We start from the raw sequence: 22,097 nt of genomic DNA on the forward strand, positions 1-22,097 counted from the left end.
AGGGGGTGATGTGGTGGATGGGGGGTGGTGGGGTAGTGGTGTTTCTCTCGGTCGATCTCTAGTCGTTGCCAGGCGACCGGATCCACGCCTCCTAGCCCCTCCGACCCCAGAGGTTCTGCCGTGGCGCCACCTGCTACCCCTCCAGTACCGAGATGCGCCCCGAGTGAGACTGATCGAGGCCCGGCCTCTCCTCGCGGCCTGACGTTTTTTAATAATAATTCACCACTTTTTCATCTATTTTTTACACACCGTCGATACTTGTGTGGTGTTTATAGAGCCGATTTTACGGAGTGAAATGGAATCACATGGAGTTACGCAGTGTGGATTTATTTGGAATCTCATGAATGTGGTAGAATATTTTAATATATCGATCCGTCCCCAATGTTTCTTTGCTTTCTCGATTTCTCGTCTGGCTTTCATGTTTTTTTTTTTGGTTTTTAATGTGTTAAATAGTTTTTTTTTTTCAGCATTTGGATCATTCGTTGTGGCTGGGCATTTTTTAGGGCTTATCGGTTTTTACGGTTGTTTCTTGGTTTACCGCAGTTGAGGTTTTTTTCTGGATTTGGGAAGTGCGTTGCTCCCTTCCGGTTTGTTGGCAATAAGCCCGCCTGAGCATTCCCTCAGGTTCTGGGAGGACAGTTGAGGGTTTTGAGTTCTATCGATGTGCCATTTGTCCGGGGTTGGGGGTAGTTTGCTTTTTTTTTAATTTAGGGGAGTGTGTTTCTGCTGATGGGGGTTGAATCTCTTAATCTCTTGATTTGGGGGCGATTTGTGGGGCATATCTGGGTGTGGTACTATTTTTGTGGTGGTTGCGAGGGGTTGTGAGGATATTTCTCGCTCTGACAAGTGGATTTATCATGTTGTCATTGAATAACTATTGGTTTTCTTGGGATTGCCCTGCGTGTCCTGATCCCTTGCAGTAATTTCGTGTTGTACAATGGGGTGCATTCATCCAACGTTTTAGTTACATCAGACGAGTTTTTTTTACAGTTAACGAATGGTTCATCTGACGAGTTTTTGATTTGATAATTGAATTGTATTTGTTGTTAAATTTTTGGGTTGAGTCTGTTTGACTTTGGGTTGAGTGCACTGAAGTGATCATTAAAAAATGAATAATAGTTTAACCCAAAAAATAAATTCTGTTGAATTTTGAAGATGAAAATGGTTTGAAATTGAAATCTGCATGGGTGAAAATAAAAATAGTGTTTCGAAAGAAAATCCGTTTGTTAACAAAAAATCCGTTGTATCGGTGGAGAATGAGCTTAATTAAGGCTCAGTGGGTATGTAAATCCCGTGTCATCAGTCATTTGCTCTCTGTACGTACGATTGCTCTCCTCCGCAACCCTAAACTTAAAGGGGTGAAAAGAGAAAGCCTCCGGCACGTGACAGAACAATTTTGAATGCTGGGGGAGTAGCTGGGTGTCAACTATCATTCTACAAATGTACATCATATTTTTTTTCCTTCTCTATGGCTTTTTTTATTGTTCAGCGTTAATGTAGAAGAGCCTGAGAGACGGTTGAATGTATTTTTTTTAATGGTGAGGAGAAAAATCCTCTTCGAGGAGAATGCACGCACTTTTTTCACTCTCTGACGAGTTCTATGCCCTGACATTTTCTTCTTTCACGTACAGACCCTAGACCCCTGATTGTCGTACAGGCACTCTTCGACGCTCTTCCAGTTCGTCCTCTCTTCAATCTTTCTGTTCACGTTTTTTTTTTTCTCTTCCCTTTCCGGGGGCATGGGGACAGACATACCCTGACTTGTTACAGGGCGTGCCAGACCCTCACCTCTCGACTCGAGTAGCCCTTAAATACAGAAAGTGATAAGGGAAAAAGTTCAATCCATTATTTTTTCTGTTTTGTTGCTACCGGGTGGAAGCTTTGTAATCGTTCGCAATTATGTTGTCAACTTTTATCCCCCGACAAGTTTGAAGACCCATTTTTTAAAACTGATTAACACATTCTTCATTGATTGTTCGTTAATGAATCCGCGTAATTGAATGATTTTTTTATTTTGATTAATGATATTTTTTTTTATTTAGTATTCAGTTGGGAATGAAAATTTTGGAGATATTTTTGGATATAATGGTGTCATTGAAAGGATGTTTATTCAGAGTCGGAAGTATAAAAAATATATTTTTTTAAGACGAGCGCTGCGAGGGACAAAATGCGCCAGAAGCAGATGCTAAGATGAACTTGTATGGAGTAACATCTTTCAAATATTTCCTCTTCATGCTGTCCCATATCATAAATCCCATATTGAGCATAAATCCCATTACGGACACGTGCACAAACCCAAATCTGTTTATTTATTCCAACTGAAACCATTTCGGTTAATTTACATCTAAAACGAAAGAAATGCTTCTCATATACAATTTTTTCGGTTACCAACTAATTATCCAATTTTCTCTGACCTCAGAAAATGAATTCTTTTTAACCAATACAAAAGTATATCTACTTTTCTTATTCTGATCTGGAGCAACAAATTATGCCAGAATGACACAATTTCTATTTCCTTCAGAATTATGTAATTTCCACGTTAAATGAAGATGAAAGGAGCGAGGGCGATGTGAAATATAGCAGTGACAATCTGCGGTTGAATGTTAAATGAGTGAGAATGAGAGACCGCGAAATTCGTTCAACATATTTTCGTGGGAGAAACTCACTGCGTTGAAAATAAATCAGGTAGCCCCTGGTGCTCCTTCAGATTTACCTGGAGGCCATTACATCCACACGTGAGGTAAAATGTGCCAATTGTTAAAGAGTTCGCTGTTGCATTGTAAGGATATTACACGGAGGTGGATAAGAAGGGAAAGGTGGTCGAGGCCACGGAACACCACCACAGTATCGCCTGTGCAATTTATGGATAAGGAGCTTCTGAAAAGGGCATGCAAAATTCAAATTAAAAAATTGATAACTTTATCCGTTACGCTTCCTTAATTCATCAAACTTGGGACAAAGACATTATTTTAAGGAATATCATCGGATTTCGGAGGGAAACGTGAGATGTAGTGAAGGGGGTTGAAGGGGGGAGATGGTAGGTGGTGCATAGAGAGAGGAGAAAAAAATAGGATAAGGGGCAGCTGAAGAAGGAGCTGACGACGTGCCTCGGCCAAGGACTCCCCTCTTCCAGAAATAAAGACATATAACGAGGCAATTTCGCGCATTGCTGCTTGTCGGTCTCTGGAAAGGGTAGTCTCATGAATTATTGTCAGATTGGATGTTTCGATGGGAAGAAGGGGCAGGGGAAGAGCGGTGGGATTTGAAAACGATCAAATCTGACATTTCCGAGGAATTATTTGACTGAGGGAAGAAGCTATTCCAGCCGAAGTCTTTGAAATCGTTACTCCAAATTAAATGAGAAATTCCTAGTTGAGATAACGTTTATCTTCTAACTGGCATAATTCGTCACTCACTATAATTATCAATGATCAATCGATTCGTTATCAACCGAGATCATCTGAAGTTGAGTACACGATGTTGATGTATTTTATCTTATCATGCTGCTAATGTTCTTGGAATTTTCGAGGTTGATATTCACGTGTCCACCCACAACTTCGAAATGAAAATGAAAAAAATTGTTACCTGAATGAACAATGGAGAAGCCATTGAATCATCCCAGAGAAACCTGTTGGTGAGCAGTACTAGGAGCAATGCTCCAGCAAAAGTAAAAGTAGATTTAGACTGAGAAACACACTCGAGAAATGCCTGAGTCTTATTTCAATGTAACCACGCAGAGCTGTCAAAGTATCAAAAGACGAGTGGATTGTGCATGTGTAAGGAATCAGGGATGAGACTCTCCCTTCACCATCTTGCCCATCAACACGCATTTTCAAGGGATGAAGGGTGAGAATCTTCGACGCCAACATACCAGATAGGGGGGAGAAGCTTCTGAAGGAAATACCATCCATCCGGGAAAAGTGATTCCGAGGATTTCTGATATTCTCTCTCATTCCTTTTTAACCCCTCGGTGGGCTCTTCTGAGTATCGCTGTAGATTTGTTGAAAGCCTTAAGTTTTCACATTCGACAAGAGACAAAAAGTGGAACGAGATTCAACCAAAGCCGTTTGCAAGGGGAATCGATCCTCTTTGGCGTCGGTTTTACCAAAGTCCTCTCCGAGTGTTTCTTCCCTTCCACATGCCATTGAAATATCCACATCCAAAGACCCCACCGGATGACTATTTGACACCCGAGAACATACAACTTTTATGTCCAAGAGCTAAGAAAACCCTGACCACTTGAACCCTGAAAATATTTACTCAAGTTTTCCAAGACCTCTTCAATATAACCCCATTATAATATTTAATTTTTTACAATTGCTTTTTTCCAATGACATTATTCACCAACAATTATTTTAAGATTCAATCCCCCACGAATCACGACTGAACTAATCATTTTTTTCACTAGTTGAAGAAATATTTCGCAGGCATCCCCTAGAGCGTTGTAAATCAAATAAGGAATTTTCATCCCCAGGACAATAAAAGCGGTCGTGATGTAGAAATAAAGTGAAGGGGGAGGGGGAGGGGAGGGCAAATAGGAAAAGCCAAAAAAAGTGTATTGCAAAGCAGCAATAACATTCTCACTATTATTCGACTGGTTTTCAGTGCCGTCTGGCCTTGATTTTAATTACATTGGCATCACCACCCGTTGTACTGCATATCAATGGGTTAGAGTGAGTACGAAAATGATGATGAACGAAACGGAAAGGAATATAAAAGGGGATGAACCTCGTGGAGAAGCCTGAGAGCACTTACTCCGGTGAACGTTAAGGTACCAACGCCCACGCACTCGAACCACTGGTACGTTGTGTCCATCAGACGAAAGGAAAAAGAAAAAAAAAAGGAAAGCAGCAAAAAGGTAGAGAAATAACTGAGAAGGAAATTTTGCGTAGTGGCCTCTCTTCGATGGCGAATAAGGGCCACATAAAACGACGAGCCGTAAAACTATGATTTACTGCTTGTCACTGATGCATCCACGTCCGACGTTATCCAAGCCACACATATTTTTTTTCTTCCTTTAATTTTTTTTTCTCTTTACATTTTCTCTTCATCTTCTTTACGCACACGTGTACACGTACCAAGGAGGGGAATATTTTTTGCCCACTTTGATGCGCTTTGTCATGGCCAGAGGTAGAGCATTAACGAAAAAATGAGGAGAGCCGAAAAAACGGCTGAATGCAGATTGAATGAGGGAGAATGGGGTAGAGGGAATGAATGATTAAAGGATGTGCTACAGGAAAATTAGAGTGTCGTTCTAACTGCCGTCGATTAAATTCACCATGCCGCCCGGAATGATCAATTATTACTCCACCTCTATGAGTCATGTAATTAACTGAATTTTCCGCGGTGCAAGGGAAAATCCATTTTGTTTGACACTTTTTGTCGTGTGATTATCGTTACGGCGTGATAGCGAGAGATTGAACCTTTTGCAGATGGCAAAAAAATTTAATCATTAATAATATAAATATGATATTTAATTAGTTGCTGTTCAGCAGGAGACAATCCCTTGAATACTTGATTGACGGTTTTTTTCTCGCGGTGTACAGTGATTTATTGTTATCCTTTTGTTCAGTACACACTTCTTATTTCAACATTATTTCTTTCCGCAAAGTGACTCTCACGAAATGAACAGAGTCGGAATAATAACACTCGTGTGAACAGGAAGAATTTTAATTGTCAATAACAATGCCGGCGGCTGTAACCAGAATTTCATGGGATATGACGGAGATGTGTTATAATGGATTTTTCTATTATTGACGTTAACAGCCTTAGTCTCCAACTATTTCTCACTTCGGTTGAAGAATATTTACTTTTAGTTTCAATCCCAAGTATTCACCAAGACTCTTTGAATGAGGAAATCGGAAACACGGGGACAGTAAAGACAACAAACAAAACGATAAAAAAAACAAGAGGCATGATATAAACAACGAAACAACAAACATGACAACGAAATACATTTTTTCATTAATTCAGGAAATAATGAAAGATGAAATTATTCAATGTTGGTCTGTGTGAACTGATAACAGCTTATCCGTCATTCGATTACTGTCCATTTTTTGCATAATAGAAATCTCACATTGTGTTGATTGAATGAAGAATTTTAATAATGTGTGCTCTCGTGATTAGATAGCGCATCCGCCATTTATTTCCATCTTTACTCAACACTGGACAGCTATTTATCCCGCATAATAGTAAATTCTCACTGTTACGTGGAGCATTGTACAATGCTATTGAAATCTCTCTCATGAACGAATGCGTTCAGACTTTAATGCAGACACTGTCGGGTATACACCCGCATTCTCAATGTCTCTGTCGTATTTATCCGTTTTTTTTTTTTACTCCATTCTTACCTCGAAGCTTTCGAGTGAAAGTTCGGTGTACACTCATATCGTCATCGTATAAGTTATTGTTTGGCGGTGTACTTTGCCCATGCCAGGACAGGTTTGAGGATCTTGTGCGCATTTCTCACGAAAAAAATTTTTAACCCAGAGTGAGTTATTTTATACCCAACCACTATATTATGGCCATGCTAAAATTAAAGTCATTATTTGTACTCATGAAACGTTGCTTAACATATTCAAATTCACCTTCGATTTCTTTATTATTCTGATTTTTTTAGCGCCTAGTCCGCTGTTAGAAAATTCAATTAAAGTCTTCTTTCGATTATTTTTTCGATTATTTTCCTGCAAACGATAAAAAAAATGAATTAACAATGTAACGATAAATATTATTTCAAATGAATTGAAGAAAAATTTTGAAAAAGCGGTTACTTATCTGAAATTTATAAATTCAGTGGTAATTTGACGGGCATTGTTGCCGCAATTCTTACTCAACGTGGTACATTCACTTTTCTGGAATTATCGTGGGTGATGTGATAATTTCCCTTCAAATATTGCTAATTAAAAAAAGTAGGGTATAGTTTCGTAATTATCGGAGGAAATGTCATTCCGTGAAAAATTGTCTGAAATTTTATGAGAATTTCGTCATTTGTCGTGAATTTTTCACCCGACGTACTTGGGGATTTGAGTAATTAAGTACTTCGGGAATTGGAACGATGCGAAAAAATATACCGTTTCTGCGGTTCATTATTCAATAACTCCCTGAGTTTCATCACTGGGCGACGGTTTTACTGCGTTTTTTCCCCGACTTTTCGAAAGATTCACAAAAGGTTAGAAAAAGTGCAGTAAAATCGTTGCTATGGTGAAACCCCTTGTTATTAAATATTACAGTTATTAAATAACTGTAACTCAAAGAATTAACATAGGTCTACTGATTGATTATTTGTTCTCGTGCTCCTTAATTCCATAAATATTCCTTACAAAGTTGTCAAAAGAAAATGATAAAAGTTGAGAGTTTAGTAAAATTAAAAAAGTCTAAGGAAATGATATTTTTGTAATTTCAGATGTGAGAAAGAGAGAATATTTAATCGTTGAGGAAGTGGGCGTGGGGTGTTGGCGATGGAGTCGGGACCAAAACAAGGGATCTGTCCCACCACTGGACAACCAACGAGCATCACAGGTGGACAGTGTCAAATACCTCAGGTCCAAGATTCAGCCAACGAAGCTGGACCCGTTGAGGATGGTGTACTACTTGCTCGTGTTCACGTACCCGAATTGTACGTCAGCAAGTGTCTTCAATTCCCCAAGGATCAACTCGTGTGGGATGTTAAGCAGCAGTGCCTGGCATCCTTACCAAAGGTACGACCTTCCCCTCGTCCAATCCGCTTATATCCCATAATATCAGTTGCCATTTTCATCGATAAACTGTCTAACAACCTATACGTGTGCCATTTACTGCTTCATAATAACTTCATATACGTTGCAGATCATTTAATAGATTTTTTTTCAGTCTACGACACCAGCAGCATCTCAAGTGAGATCATAAATTTGATCGCTCAAATTTTCATACCAGTCCATGTTCTTCTTTTCTTTTTTTTTAAAGCTAGTTTTTCGATATTATATCAGTCTATATCTCGTCTCACTCGAGCTAAATTTAGATTCAAACTTCAAAAGAATAAGAAAAATTGAAATTCAAATTAAACATCAATATTCAGATACATTTAAATAACAATTAATCTGCATATTGAGTGCGGCTTGTTTGCTTTTCTGTTCTCTTCATGCTCATGTTAACGTTATAATAACTCAGATGAAATATGAGGGAGAGGATAGTTGTAGATTATGAATTTTCACGTTTCACGCGTTTTCTCATTTTTCTGTCCCACATGCTTGCCTTCCGGGACACAGGAGGTATAGCACAACATTTAGAACAACCCTTATTTCACATTTTTATCAAGAAAATCTACCTCTTCCTTTATCTCCCGTCATCAGGCGAAATTCATTTCGCCACTTCCCGTTTCAATTACTCCATCAGTAAACGAAGAAAAAAAATTATCACTTATGCCTACATCCTCTTCCTCGATGAGATATAACCGGAAATTCCTGAGTATTTCCTCCTAGCCATTTCAACTCCTTTCGAGTCATTAAATCGAGAATTACGCTGACAATCTTCCCTTACGTTAGGACACTGAACATCATCGCGAGAAAATCCATCAATATACGAAACAATAATAAACGATGTAGTGCCGCCAGAGAAAAAATAGTATTTATAAACAAGATTTTATGAATTTAGAAGAAATAATATTTAAAAAAATGAATACAGAATAATGAGAAAAAATCGCGTAATTCTCGCAACTGACTTTTCACCCCTCATCCCCCGTATTCGCCAGTCCAAAAATTATTCAATACATGTCCATTTGATTTTTCATAATAATTATGTGATTGTGAATGACTTTTCACTCAATGGTGTTGTTTTATTGTTTTTTTTTTCGCTTAAATCCTATCACCCGCAACGGATACGCCTGTCGTCCGTGTGGATCGGTGAAAAATCAACACGATCGTCCGACCCTTCACCGTGTTGTGTGTGTTGAATACGGCCCTAAACACACTGACACACGTATTCTCCTCTCACCCTTTGGCACTCTTCACGACAATGTTTGGGGGTGACTTATTCCGGGGGTTAAACGCCGACACCGCTTCTACACCCATGCCGATTCCCACTTTTCAATGTGCAGGTCGCCACTTGGTACAGGGTACGTGTTCTCACTTCACTAATAGCATGATTGTTTATTATTATTCGTCAAATTGTATTGAAGGAAATCGCCGCAAAATGGACCACTCAAAAACCAAAATCAATGAATTTGAATTTAATTTTATCGCTTGAAAAAAAATCATTAATTCAAAAATTGATCTATATATTCAATGATATATTTCAGTAGTAATGAAAATTTGTTTTTTTTTTCAATATTATCGTTATTTTAAATCTTGAGAAGTAATCTTTGCGCGGTCCACTTTGCACCTGTTGTTTTTCAATTATTTTTGCATGATTTGTTGGGGAATTGTTGTAGCTGCATGGGATTATCGGTGGAGGTGTGCACGAATAAAAATACTATTCACTTGGAATAGAATTGCAGTAATATGTATGAAGAACTGCAATGGAGATGAAAAATTCTCTAGTAGAACCTCGGGGAAATGGGGCCTGTGGTGAGGGATTAACGATATTCCCTTCAGAAACATGAGAAAGATGATTGAACGAATATAATACAGAATTCCTGCATTATGACCGAAGAGGAATGATCAATATTTATTTTCGCGCGTACCTTTTCGGGTTTCAAATTTGATACAAAAACCACCAAAATAATTCCACCCCACAAATTAAAACATTTCATTTCTCAATGAATAATCTATTTCGTTTTTCGAAAATAGAGTGACAAAAAGATCCAAATGATCAATTGAAAATAATTTTTACATCAATTAAATGAATTCAGGCGTTTACCACGATTAACACAACATTAAGCCATACAAATAACCGATTTCAGTTTACAAACTGATATTCGTCATAATTTTTAACCGCGCGAGGGGTCCCCCGAAAAACAACTTCCGCACCCTGGAAATGGCTTGATGGATTGTCTTCACCTGAGGTTACAAGTTCCCTGTATGATACAACAGGGAATATTCCGAAGGAGGTCGAATGTTGCCTGGTGACTTTCATTTTCGCCCGAGGTTAACGAAACGATCGCCATCCGAGCCGCGTATAATTCCCCTTTTTCGATTCCTCCGTGCGACTTCTTCTCTCCACCTGTGATTCTTTTTTTCTTCCATTATTTTTTTCCCCCCCAAAGCTTTGTATGCAGTTGCGGATTGAATTTTCCGTGTGTGTATTCTGTACATATGCGGACAAGTATGTATGAGAGAGGGCGATGCACCGGAGGAAGGAGCCACGGTCCAACATCCGTGTTTCCCCGTTGCCGGGGTCCACGCCCTTTTGTCAGCCTCCACTTACGCTCCACAATTGCCATTTTTTTTAAATTATTTAAACTATTATTCAAGTGCGAGATTTTTTTCTCAACGTAAATCCTGTCATATCCTAGAGAGAGTGCGGTAAAATGTTTTTTTTTAAAAACAATTTTAGCCTGCGATTTCCAACAGGTTTTTTAAAACAAATATATACTTCATACTTAATATAAGTATATATGTTATACTCGGTTACTTCATCCTATTTATTCGGTGATTACACCTGATTTAATTCATTTGACTTATTTTATCCCCCAAATTACTGAAAAGATCGTCATCATCTTAAAATAAATATCGTTAACTGTTTTTAACTGGTTTTTTATACCAGGAGCTATCAGCGTTCAATATTTTCCATTCGTAATCCATTCACTAGGCGTGTGGTATTTTATTTGTTTACTTCAGATATGCCCCTCAAGATATTTTGTTATCACATGATTATCGGTGACTGGACGATTTTTCTACGCATTCATTAGCATGAATGAATGGAAACTCGTGCACTGGAGACTGATCGATTTCCATTGAAACCCCACGGCGAGATATAATCGTTTTTAAGAAAATGAAAATTCCGGGTCAATGATTGATGATTCTTATGAAATTTTCCGTCTCTTTAATTACGCCTGGAAATACCCCAAAGAGAGATTGATGAATCGGGGAGGTTTATTCTCGAAAAACCAAATCGATGATTGAATTCCGTACATATTTTAGTAAGTTCTTTAGAACAATTAGGATGAATGAGAATTACTTCTCAACGGTTGATCGATCTTCAACAAAGCAATTACTCCTGTCTCTAATCGATAATAATTTCGACAATTGTCAACTACTGACTCTATACACTTCAGCATCAATCTCCAGTTTTTTAATTAAAAAATATAAATTGAAACGAACATATACATGTTTCCAATGTACAAGTGGAAGAGTCTAATAGGAGAATCAAAAAACCGTAGAGTACCAATTTTGAAACACCGAGGCTATTTTCAATATTTCACACTAACGTGGAATGAGTTTTGAAGGCAATCGGCTAGTCGAAAGAACGATCGGGTGGTAATAATTTTTTTTTCTATCGATTCTATCCCTCTGGTCAATAGCTCACCAAGAATTACCCCGTACATTCTGTATCGACACTCTGTACTATCAACGAGTTTCCTATTTCTCCCGGCGAACTCCAGAGATATAAATCCCACTCCATGGGTTTCAGTGCTGATGAATATGGGAACATGTGAATATGAATGTTTCCCAGGTGGGGATCGAGTTAACGTCCAGGGATAGATGGACATTGCAAAGTGAATACCAATGGGATAGCAAGAGTGGTTTCTGAATTTCATAAGGTATCTGTCCCAGTAGTCAAACTTAAAAGCCGATATCCTGGGAAAAAAAACATTTTAAATTGTTGTTAATTCAAAAAAAAAAAAAAGATAAAATACATTCTTTTAGCAGAGGCGAAATTCAGTCTAAACAACTTCAACGATTTGATGAATTTTTTCTTCAAAACTATCTACATTTGGATTTTTCAAAACCTCAAAGAAATTTCGAAAGGGTTCTCTAAAATTTTCCAACGAAATTCTGTTACCCCAGATAGAAGAATGAATTTTTGAGAAGAAATAAATTTTATAAATCAATATAAAGGAAGTAATGTTCAATTACTCGGACACAGTGAGATACTAGAATATGTCTTGCACATATTGAGACTTGTTAAGAGGTAAAGAGGAATTGTGGAGGAGTCAGAAGACGAAACTCGTGGAGTTTCCGTGTGTAAAACGGTCGATGGCATTGAGGCCTCGGGCACCCACTGAGTTAACCCACTAGTGTTAGTGTATAAATCGAGTGAAGGAGAAGTGATCCTATCGGAAGTGAAGGATGATCCTGGTTCGCGATCGTGGATCACAATGATCTTACGCCCACCAATGGAACCCCCGGTGCTATCCCCTGTGATACCGACGCTCGTCTTCACGCTTTTATACTCCAATGGTTTTTCCTTTTACTACACCCGGGTATTTTATTTTTCTACCTCCAGATACTACATACGTTAGGAAATTGCTTTTTTCCAAACGAAGAAATTCGTTGAAATCTGCTTCGACGATTTCCCAAGGAATTTTGCCGTTTTTTTCAACGACTTTTGGGGACTGAATCGATCGGCCTTGTGGTGTTTTAAAAAAAAAACATTTTTTTTGGGAGACAAAAAATGGATTAAAAAAAGGGACGACAGGGCTGGTCAACTCCACGAGTAAATTCCCCAAACAATTTGGCGATTTTCAAACGTGAAAGAGGAGGCCAACGGGCAATTACTGAAGGGAGCGATCGATGAGCGATTTTCGGATGGTTCGGAGCAGAAAAGGACAAGTCTGATGTTGCATATAGGTGGAATGACGAGGGACTGGGGCCGAAAGTGAGGGATTTGGGGGAAACGAATGTGTGGACACGTGAAAGATAAATACAGCGAGATAACCAGCTCCTGCAGAAATATTCAGTTCAAATTACGCAACAATTCTGTTAAATTTCCGCGAATTTCGGTAAAAATTCATTGACAAGGCTGAGAAATTTTCTACAACATTTCATCCCGGCATTACGGAAAAGTGACGTTATTTTTATCGAATATGTTATTCCGGTGTGCGTGTATACGAGGGCATTGTCCGGTGGGTTTTGCCGAATGAGTCTCCAGGGATTCTCTTTCAGAAATGACATCACGTTTTTCACACTGATAAATTCGGACGAGTGATGAAAAAAAAATTGATTTGCATCTCCAATTCAAATGACGGATCACGTGCTTAACGAATTTGAATAAAATGCCACATGCAAATACAGGCGTATATTTATTTTTGGTGAAATTAATTTCCAGTGCAAATGGAATAAACTAGACCCATATCCATTAATTCCGAGTTTTAAAAATTTGATGGCGTGATAAAAAAGGTTGAAATGCCTTGACATTATCCCTCGTAGTCTCTAGAGAACTGCAACACCCACCGAAAGCACAAAAGGGGTAATCTCGTATTCATGAATTTCCCGTACCATCAGAACCACCAGCCATGCACCCCTTTCTCCCCTTTCTTCTCTGTGGTCATCTCTCTGACGCACATACACAAGTACCTGAAAAGCACCTGAAAAGGGCCCAATCTGTCTCCCCGAGAATCCACAGAGAGGAGGTAAAAGATTCACTGAAAATCGTTGAGTGAAAATATTTTGGCAAACGAGAAACACCAAGTGGTACCTAGCAACCAACGAAAACTGAATAATCGCGTGATCGAATAAAGTCCACGGGCGAATCTTTAATCTAATTGTCTTTTATGGTAGCTGCAGATTGCCTCCCCCTCTTTGCCCCTCTCTACCATACAAAACCCAAGTATCATCTCGTATTCATGAATTCTTCGTATGCCCTGGAGCCCCTGAGACCACTCAAGGAACCCACGTCCCCCAAGTACTTTGTGCTCTGTACGCGGATAAAACCGTATGTCTCACTCTCTCATTGCCCAAGACCTCGAATACCTCGAAAAATACCTATTTCACCCACTTATGTACTATATTCTCTCCATTTTTTTATTCTACATGAGAATCCAGTGAATAATACAGTGATCTTACACTTTATTTTTTCGGCAAACACAATCGAAGTAATTATAATTTATTCAAATCGGTTTGAATCCTGTCCGATGATAGCAATGGTGGTAGATACGCCATTTTGAAAGGATTGGGGGGAGTTGTAAAATTTTTGACGACTTCTTGGCCACGACTAAACGATAATTTCGCTATTTACCTCCAAAAAGAATTTCTCGAGCGTTTTCTCTCCTGAAAATTACTCGCCTTTAAAATTTTACTTTTTTTCCATTTCTTTTCATTCCTTGAGCGGAAAACTGAAGGTCGTGTTGGTGTGAGTAATGATAAAAAATGCATTCCCTCCGAAAATGGGAAAATGTTATTTTCAATGGATAAATGCAAAGGTAATGAAAAATTAATGAAGGGTGAAGCGTAGAATTATATAAAAATGAATATTTGAAAGCTATTATTGAAAAAACGCGAAAATTCGGAATGTTCGCGCAAAGTTTCTTCTCATTTCTTCTCATTCCTTCAAATGAATGAAGTGTAATTGATATCTTGACAGTACCTCACTGGCCCTTTGTACCTCGATTCTAACGCAGTACTGGAATTTTAAAATAAATTAACCGACAAAAATTCCTGCAGTTTTTTCGACGTGGTGTTGGGATCATATTCGCAATATCTATGTAGCACTCATCGTCGATACACATTTGCGGTTTGAAGTTATCCGCAGTATGGAAGAATGGTTTATACCTCACCTTGTGTAGCTCACGTTGCTCGTACATGTATATTGTACAGTACAACAATGTAGTGCCACAGCGTGCGTAATTGCCAGGGGTAATTTACATGAACTGTCAAGAATTACCTTGGCCTTCGTCCATACATTGACTTTCGTACGTAGCAAGTGTAAATCGGTTAAATGCCGCTGGTATCTCATCATAAAGTCTCATGGTGTTACTCCATACTAAAATGGTATTTAAGATATCGTTGGTTGCAAGGCTCCAAGCAACAAATGCCATTAAAAAAGAGTATTTAAGACTGTAGAATTACTTGCACATTGGCTTGATTCATTCGATGGGGGGTCCTTGCCTCCCTGAGAATTTCTGATTCCATCATACACCTCGATATCTTGCTGGAAATATTAAGCTCAAATTTACTGGACACTTTGTACAGAATAATTCAAAATAATCCAAACGTAAATTACCATTTATTATTCGATATTTACCTTTATTAATTCTATTTCAGTTGATTATTTTCATTTCTCTTTTCACACCGAGGTGAGACAAATTAGACTTCATGTCAAGGAGAATGTCATGACACTGACCATGTCCTATTCACTGCTGTGACGTCTCGCTGATTCATGACACATGTGAGACCTCTTCTCGCCTCATTAATTAAACGTCCAATAATATTTCCGACAGATCAGTTTTTTTTCATCAGTTGATTTATATTGAGTGGATGTTTACACAGATTCACTCACTTTCAATACTTCATTACGCTATAGATTTCCATATAAAAAATAAGCGAATTAAATTTTCAAATGCCTCATTCGTATAATAATTGATTTGATTGCCTATTAAACAAACTTGCGAATCGTTTAAATGATGGAAATTTATAAATTTATCGATTCCACAAATTCAATATAATTTATCAATTCTATTTATCTGTTAGATGTCTATTTTTTAAATCGTGTAGTTATCGAATTTAGATGATCACACCTTCTCTCAACCATGAGGCGATAATCCCAGTGAAGCGTAACAAATCGTGTGGGGGATGTAAAAAATAAAAATACCAAGGGAAAATACAGATCTTGATTCAGGCGTATCTTTTTTCACTATTTTATCAGATGAAATTTCTCTTTTGCCGCGGGGATGACGCGGAAGTTGGAATTAATAATATCGACTTTCCGTCTGGTCTGGAATCCGATCAACCTGGACCAATCAGTTTAGTTAATTACAGATTCAACGATAATCAATAAATATATCGGTTTCTACAAAAATTCATTGAAAAATCCAACGATCAAGTTTTTTTATTGCTAATTCAGTCGTAACATGAACTTTTACAATAATATTGATATGGAGTTATTAAATAAACTTTATCTTCCTCTATCATACTAGTTTAGTTATAGCTCGGTTTTTCGCTTTCCCGTTGGACGAAAAAATCTTTTCAAACTTTGGGTTAACAGACAAAAAATTGAAAGCATGAATTTGAAAAAAAAAACCACTTAAATACAACCAGGCAGACAGATAGTGGATTTACGTGATAATTTCCGCAGAATGCAGGTGAGGCTCTCGATTAAAATCCTCAAAGCCTCTGGCTTCTCCATTTTCCCCACTCGATCTTCTCTGTTCAATCCTTTCCAGCCCCGGAAATTGACTTTGTCGCGTTGCCGAGTGCTAGGATCAACCTGGAGGCGGGGTTGTCCCGTCCTTTCCCGTCGAGACGATTCAATCCGCGCAATTGATTTATTGGAAAACGCCAAATGAAAAGCAGAAGTTGGCTTCAAAGGAATCAATTGAGGCCAAATGTTGAAAAAACAAATAAATAAATCAATGGGTAAACTCAATAAAACTTCAGAACACGCAAAAATAAACAGGACAAGTGGACAAACGACAGCAGCTCAATTCAAAATATCACGAATCAACAGTATAAACAGTTTAAACAGTTTAAACAGTTTTAACTGGAGCCTGGGGTGTGTACAACCAGGGGGAGAGGGAGATGTGTATCTGTCATAACTCCACCAAATTTTCCACAGGAAATTACCCGCAACTGGAAGCTTCCTCGTGTCATATTTGGGGGGAGTTATGGCGAGTTATGTGCCTAGGATGAACTAGGTTAGAGACTAATAATCGAAAGTGACGGTAAATTTGTTCGCCTCGAGGGCAAATTCCCAGATGATCTTTCTCATCACCGTACCCATCCTTTCAACGTCGTTTGCCCCTCCAATTTTCCTCAACATTCTGAGATCCCCTGGTAAAAAAAAATTTTTACCTATTTCTGGTTTTTCACAATTGTCGAAGAATTTCTTGGAATTTTTTTCAAGATAATTTATAATTTACTATCAATTTATTGATTATTCATTTCCATCTGATTATTTCTTGGGAATAAAAATAATATGTCGTTGAAATAAAAATCGGTAAATATTATTGATTTTTGGCGAATGCTTCGATGAAGGTGCCTATAATCATATTCCTATTTAATTCAAGCTCGTTACTGAGTTTATTAACTCGATAGCTTCTCAACTGGCGTTTTTCAACCGTCACATTCGTTTTAACGTTTTTTTATCCTCAACTTGAATTTGCGTAATGACAGACCGATGAATTTTTACTCTCGCGCAGAACCATAATTCTGTTAATAAGATCATTATCGTGTGTGACCCATGAATGAAAAAGAGTGGGCGATGTAAAAAAATTATTGAATGAAAAGGTGAATTGCCATCTACATAAGTGCACGAGTGCAATGTTAATCTGCATAACTTGGCCTTGAAAAGTATAAGCACGAGGGAAAGATATTCGATGTGAAAAACGGCGAGGAAACGTATAATCTGAAGTGTACAGAGAGGTCTAAACAGATTCTGTCCCCGGAGCTACCTGGTAACCACGTGAATTCCAATCCCTTCGATTTGCATTCTAAAATAGATGGTGAGTACCGAAGAGTGGAAAATTAGTGAAGAAATCCAATGACTCGTCAGTACATGCATTTTACGGTTCGTGTCCATCGCTGGTTCGGATAAGATCCAGCTAGAAAGAAGTGATTAAATTATGTTGAAGGAGCAAACAGGGAATACTTGTCTAGTGAATTCACAAGCAACGGGGGAAAGACAAATTATCAGTTGAAAATCAATTTTCAATCACTAAAACAAATAAAATTCACGAAAAAACAATTGTTAATTCTCAATCTATTCAATCGTAAAAAGTTGAATTATATTCAATGTTAACTCATAATTAATGAGATAATTATAAAGCATAAATTACTGATTGACTATTGAAATAAGTAAAACAAAATATGAAAATAAGGAGAGAGAAAAAAAATGAAAAAATGAATAATCTTTTTATTCTCACCTGAATTTTTTCAACGTGGAAAAAAGACAATAAAATAATATGAAATTATATGAATAACAAAGGCCTGAGGCTGTCTGTCGATTGTTGCATGATACAAGCCAAGACTTTGGGTTCTTTATGGGCCGTATCTTTCGTTTAACGTCGACCATGCACACGACGAACCATTCCATCGCCTTTGTTTTCAGCCCAGTGGTTTGGCCCAGGGTAGACATACACCCATAACCGCAACTTGTGGGTATAATGCCCTCAATCCCTCCTCTCCGTGGATTCTTTCTTCACTGGCTTTATACACACGTGAAAACGAAACTCACGCGCTCACAAACCAGAGGAGAGGAGGTGCATATTCCAAAGGAATTTCGCCGCGCGGTCCTCTCTTCCCCTCTATGTACCCCGCATGTACCCCCCATGTACCCTCCGTACCCTCCGTACCCCCTCCAACAAACTCTTTTTCAAGGAGACCATTCAAAATCTCCAACACCAAATTTTTTACATTATTTTCAATAATCGTTCTATAATTACGGCTATTACAACTATTAATCATCTTTAATTCAATTTAATTATTAATGAAAACTCCAATTTTTTCAACTTTTAATTTGTAAATTTAAATTTATCGATGTCTTGATTTATTTAAACATTTGACTGGATTTAACCGAGAAATGATTATTTTTTTAATTCCGGTGATTAATTCCGCTACAATCATTATGAAACATAATTATTACACTTCTTTGATCATTAATATAAAAATCGGTAAATTTTGAGAGGGACTCAATAACTTCCAATGGAATTACATTCGGAAAACCATTGGAGATGCTCCGGAAAGTATTGGTTTCAGTTTATTAGGTGTCCATAACTTTTATGTTTATTTCTTTTCCACCAATTTTACCGCTCGTAACTATTTATGAATCCCCGGAACAATTTCTTTCAGAATTAATACGAACTGACTGTTGTTCTTACCTTTCTTCATGTCGGTTTTAGCTACTTATTCCCCCGAAATGCATGACGCCGCTTTTTGTTATTATCATCATTATCGAAGTTGAATTATATCAATTAATAACACTAGGTCTACATAGTCTCCCCAGACGCTGTACACTCGTTGTTCTTCATTATTTTTTCTGGCACTTCGCAATTACACTTCATGAAGCTCAAATAGAGACGCGGTCCAACCATTATTCCCTCGTCTCGGATATTATTAAAAAGTGTGCGCATATAATCGTCTCTAACACTCCACAATATATATGAGCCTAATGAGTCCATGAAAAATCGCAATAATTACAAAAAAGAGTCGATACAAATTGTAAAAAAGCGCACGTCTGTCAATAAAACGGCACGTTTAAAAAAAAACGAGACATCACCAGAGTATAAATGGTGGATGCATAAAAGTACCTCCACCAGAAGATTGTACTTTCACTCCAAAAATGCATGTGCTGATAAATTCTACTTTGGTTTCGTGTCTTCTGAACACGTGCACTCGATGCGTTTGTCGTAAATAACTTTTAAAAAAAAAACCATTGAGTTGAGGCGTGACACAAGAGGTAAATAAATGAAGCCGAGATCATCATGCGTCTCATTCCGAAAATATTGCGTCACAGGATGAACAAGAATTCACACGTACCATAGATTTTTATGCCGGACATAAATGTCTGATCAGTCCTGGGAATTTTAACAGCGTCGATGAAAGATAATAAAGAATGAAAAGCTGATAAAAATGAATAACAGTGATGAAAAAAAATATTAAAGCGAGTAAACAGACGTATCAGGGATGAGGTTCGTTAGTGAGTCTACGGACATAACGAAGGTCCAGAAGAACGAGAACGACGATAATTATTCAGTCCACTATCCCAAGGGACCACCTCGTACATACGCCAACTGCATGCAGAAAAAAAATTAACAAAAAAAAAGAACAAACGTTGCTCGCACCCTAAACTTGGTTCATGTGGCTGTTTCGGAATTGATGGAAATATTCAATAATCCCGTCTGGAAGTTGAAGGCAAGCTCTCATCAAGTGCTTATCAGGTTCCTGATCAGACATGTAATCCCTTTCTATCAGGGTACTCTAGTAGGAAAAATTACGTTTTTTTCCCGTAATTATTGAGCTTGTGGGTCGAGGGGTACGCCAGTAAATAAAATTTTTAGTCGGTTCGATAATTTTTACTGTGCAGTTACTAAACACCACTTGAATATTCTCGATGACTCAACTAGAAATCTTGTAATGTTCTCCGAACTGCACCCACGCAATTTATTACGTCAATTTTTGACAACTTAAGTAACAACTCAAATAGATAATCAAAGAGATGTCATTCCAACCGAGAGATTGCCCTCCTACTCCAATTTTTTTTTTTGCCGAGAATATTCTAATTGGACATTGAAAAATGCATGGCCTTGGGTGTCACTCCAGTCTGACATTCATGTGGAAAAAAATAATGTTCGTCTGGAGATCTCACCGATGACACAAAAAGATAGACCAAATGGCCGCGGTGGAAGAAGACAACATATTAGAAGAAGAGTGACTTTTGTTCGCTTGAGGATGCCTCCCTGTAATCATGATTTTTCATTCATATAATCAAGTGTTCTTACGGTCATGCACGCGGAAAATTATTGACCATGACCTTCGTATACCTTCCTGAAGGCGAGTGTTATGTGAACCATGAGGCACGTGTCCACCGTGCGTCCACGCTTCCACACTGTTTGCCCGCTCCCATTAATAAAGGGCCCGCTAATTTAACAGCTATCAATTACGATATAAAATTCGTGAGTGGTCCCACTGTGCTGTTTTTTATTTATTTTCCCAGGATGAACTTCACTCACTCAATCATACATACACCAATGGTCATCCATTTCTCGGCTATTTCAATCTGGAAATATTTATTTATAGACAGTCATTAAAAATCAATAATTAACATCTTTCTTTTTAAAACGAAACTTCAAATTCCATCATTTTTCTTTCATTCTATACATTAGAATTATAACATTATTATTCTTGTTGCTATTATCATTATTATATTTGCTACTAGGTGTAATATGAATATATATTACAATTGTTATAAAAAAATTATTTTCATAAGCTGTGAGGCGAAAGATCGTGATACTTTTCATTACACTTGGATTTTTTAAAAAGGGATACTTCGCTAAAAATACGGGGAAGTCTTAAAAATGTTTATCTCGGCATTTTAAATGTTTTTATTTGATTCTGAACTGGCTGATGCACCTTATTGGTCGCGTCACGCCTTCGAGGTGAGTGAACGCCTTAAACGGCTGTACTGAAGTATGTCCGAGACCTTTAATTTGGCACGTGTACCACACACTTTGCCATTGTTGGAATGATTATCGGTTTGTTTTATTTTTATGATGGTTTTTTCATTGGCTTGCCAAGCCAACACGTTACTCCAACTTGCCCTGCTCTTTATCCGATGGTTTTTTACCCTATTCCATAGCACATTTGCCCGTCTGACTCGGCACGCGCGATCCATCCAACCTCAAGGTACCTCTTGCATCTTTTACTCCATCGAATACCAGTCAAGGACGATCCTCTCTTCCATCACACCCAGTGAGTGCCAGTGTCTTGCAAGATCAAAGACGTCAAAGCGACCTCCATACATTTCACTTTTTTTCATCTCATTCCGGACATCCACGGAATTTAAGAAGTCCATTGTCGATATCTTATTACTTTTCACCTTTTCTGGAAAGTTATGGAACACGCTGGCTGTCAATGAAAAATTATGGGATATCCTATGATAACCATTATCATTTTCCATTGCAGTTTTCCATAATGGAACCCAACGTGGAATTTTTTCTATTCAATTTAGTCCCCGGATAAAAATGAGAAGAGGGGAAAATAATTCGGAAAAAATGCGAATCTTCGCTCTTTTGAGCTCTTGTTTTTTATCCGTGGGTTTATATAAATATCAAAAGAATGGGGATGGAAAAGAGATGAGGGAGGAGATGGAGGGCTGGAGGGTAAACAGGAAGTCAACCGCAATCTCTGGTGAGCTGCTATCCGAGTATTCACTGTAGAAGAGATAAATGAGAAAAACTTTTGCAAAAACCACTGCTGAAACCGTAATACAACCTAGGGTGGATCATCCCAAGGATTTGTAATTATATAACGTCACAAATTACATGACCGATATTCCCAACGTACGACAGCCCTTTAATTATTTCATCATTA

At 38.0% G+C, this 22,097-nt stretch overlaps 1 protein-coding gene across 8 annotated transcripts in view; it reads left to right on the forward strand.

The window, feature by feature from the left end:
- Positions 1-22,097, forward strand: part of Prosap (prosap) — a 100,512-nt gene that overhangs the window by 62,648 nt on the left and 15,767 nt on the right. For 5 of the 8 annotated variants that reach the window (XM_011308485.1, XM_011308490.1, XM_011308491.1 and 2 more), the window contains 2 exons: positions 7,403-7,697; positions 9,071-9,088. In XM_011308485.1, coding sequence (XP_011306787.1) covers positions 7,458-7,697; positions 9,071-9,088 — 258 coding nt within the window. In that variant the 5' untranslated portion in view covers positions 7,403-7,457. Of the gene's footprint in view, positions 1-169; positions 350-7,402; positions 7,698-9,070; positions 9,089-22,097 lie in introns of those variants that run through there. The other 3 variants (XM_011308489.1, XM_011308492.1, XM_011308488.1) reach the window with 2 other exon arrangements.

The sequence above is a fragment of the Fopius arisanus genome, unplaced genomic scaffold (genome assembly GCF_000806365.1).
Source record: "Fopius arisanus strain USDA-PBARC FA_bdor unplaced genomic scaffold, ASM80636v1 scaffold00060, whole genome shotgun sequence".
NCBI lineage: Eukaryota > Metazoa > Arthropoda > Insecta > Hymenoptera > Braconidae > Fopius > Fopius arisanus.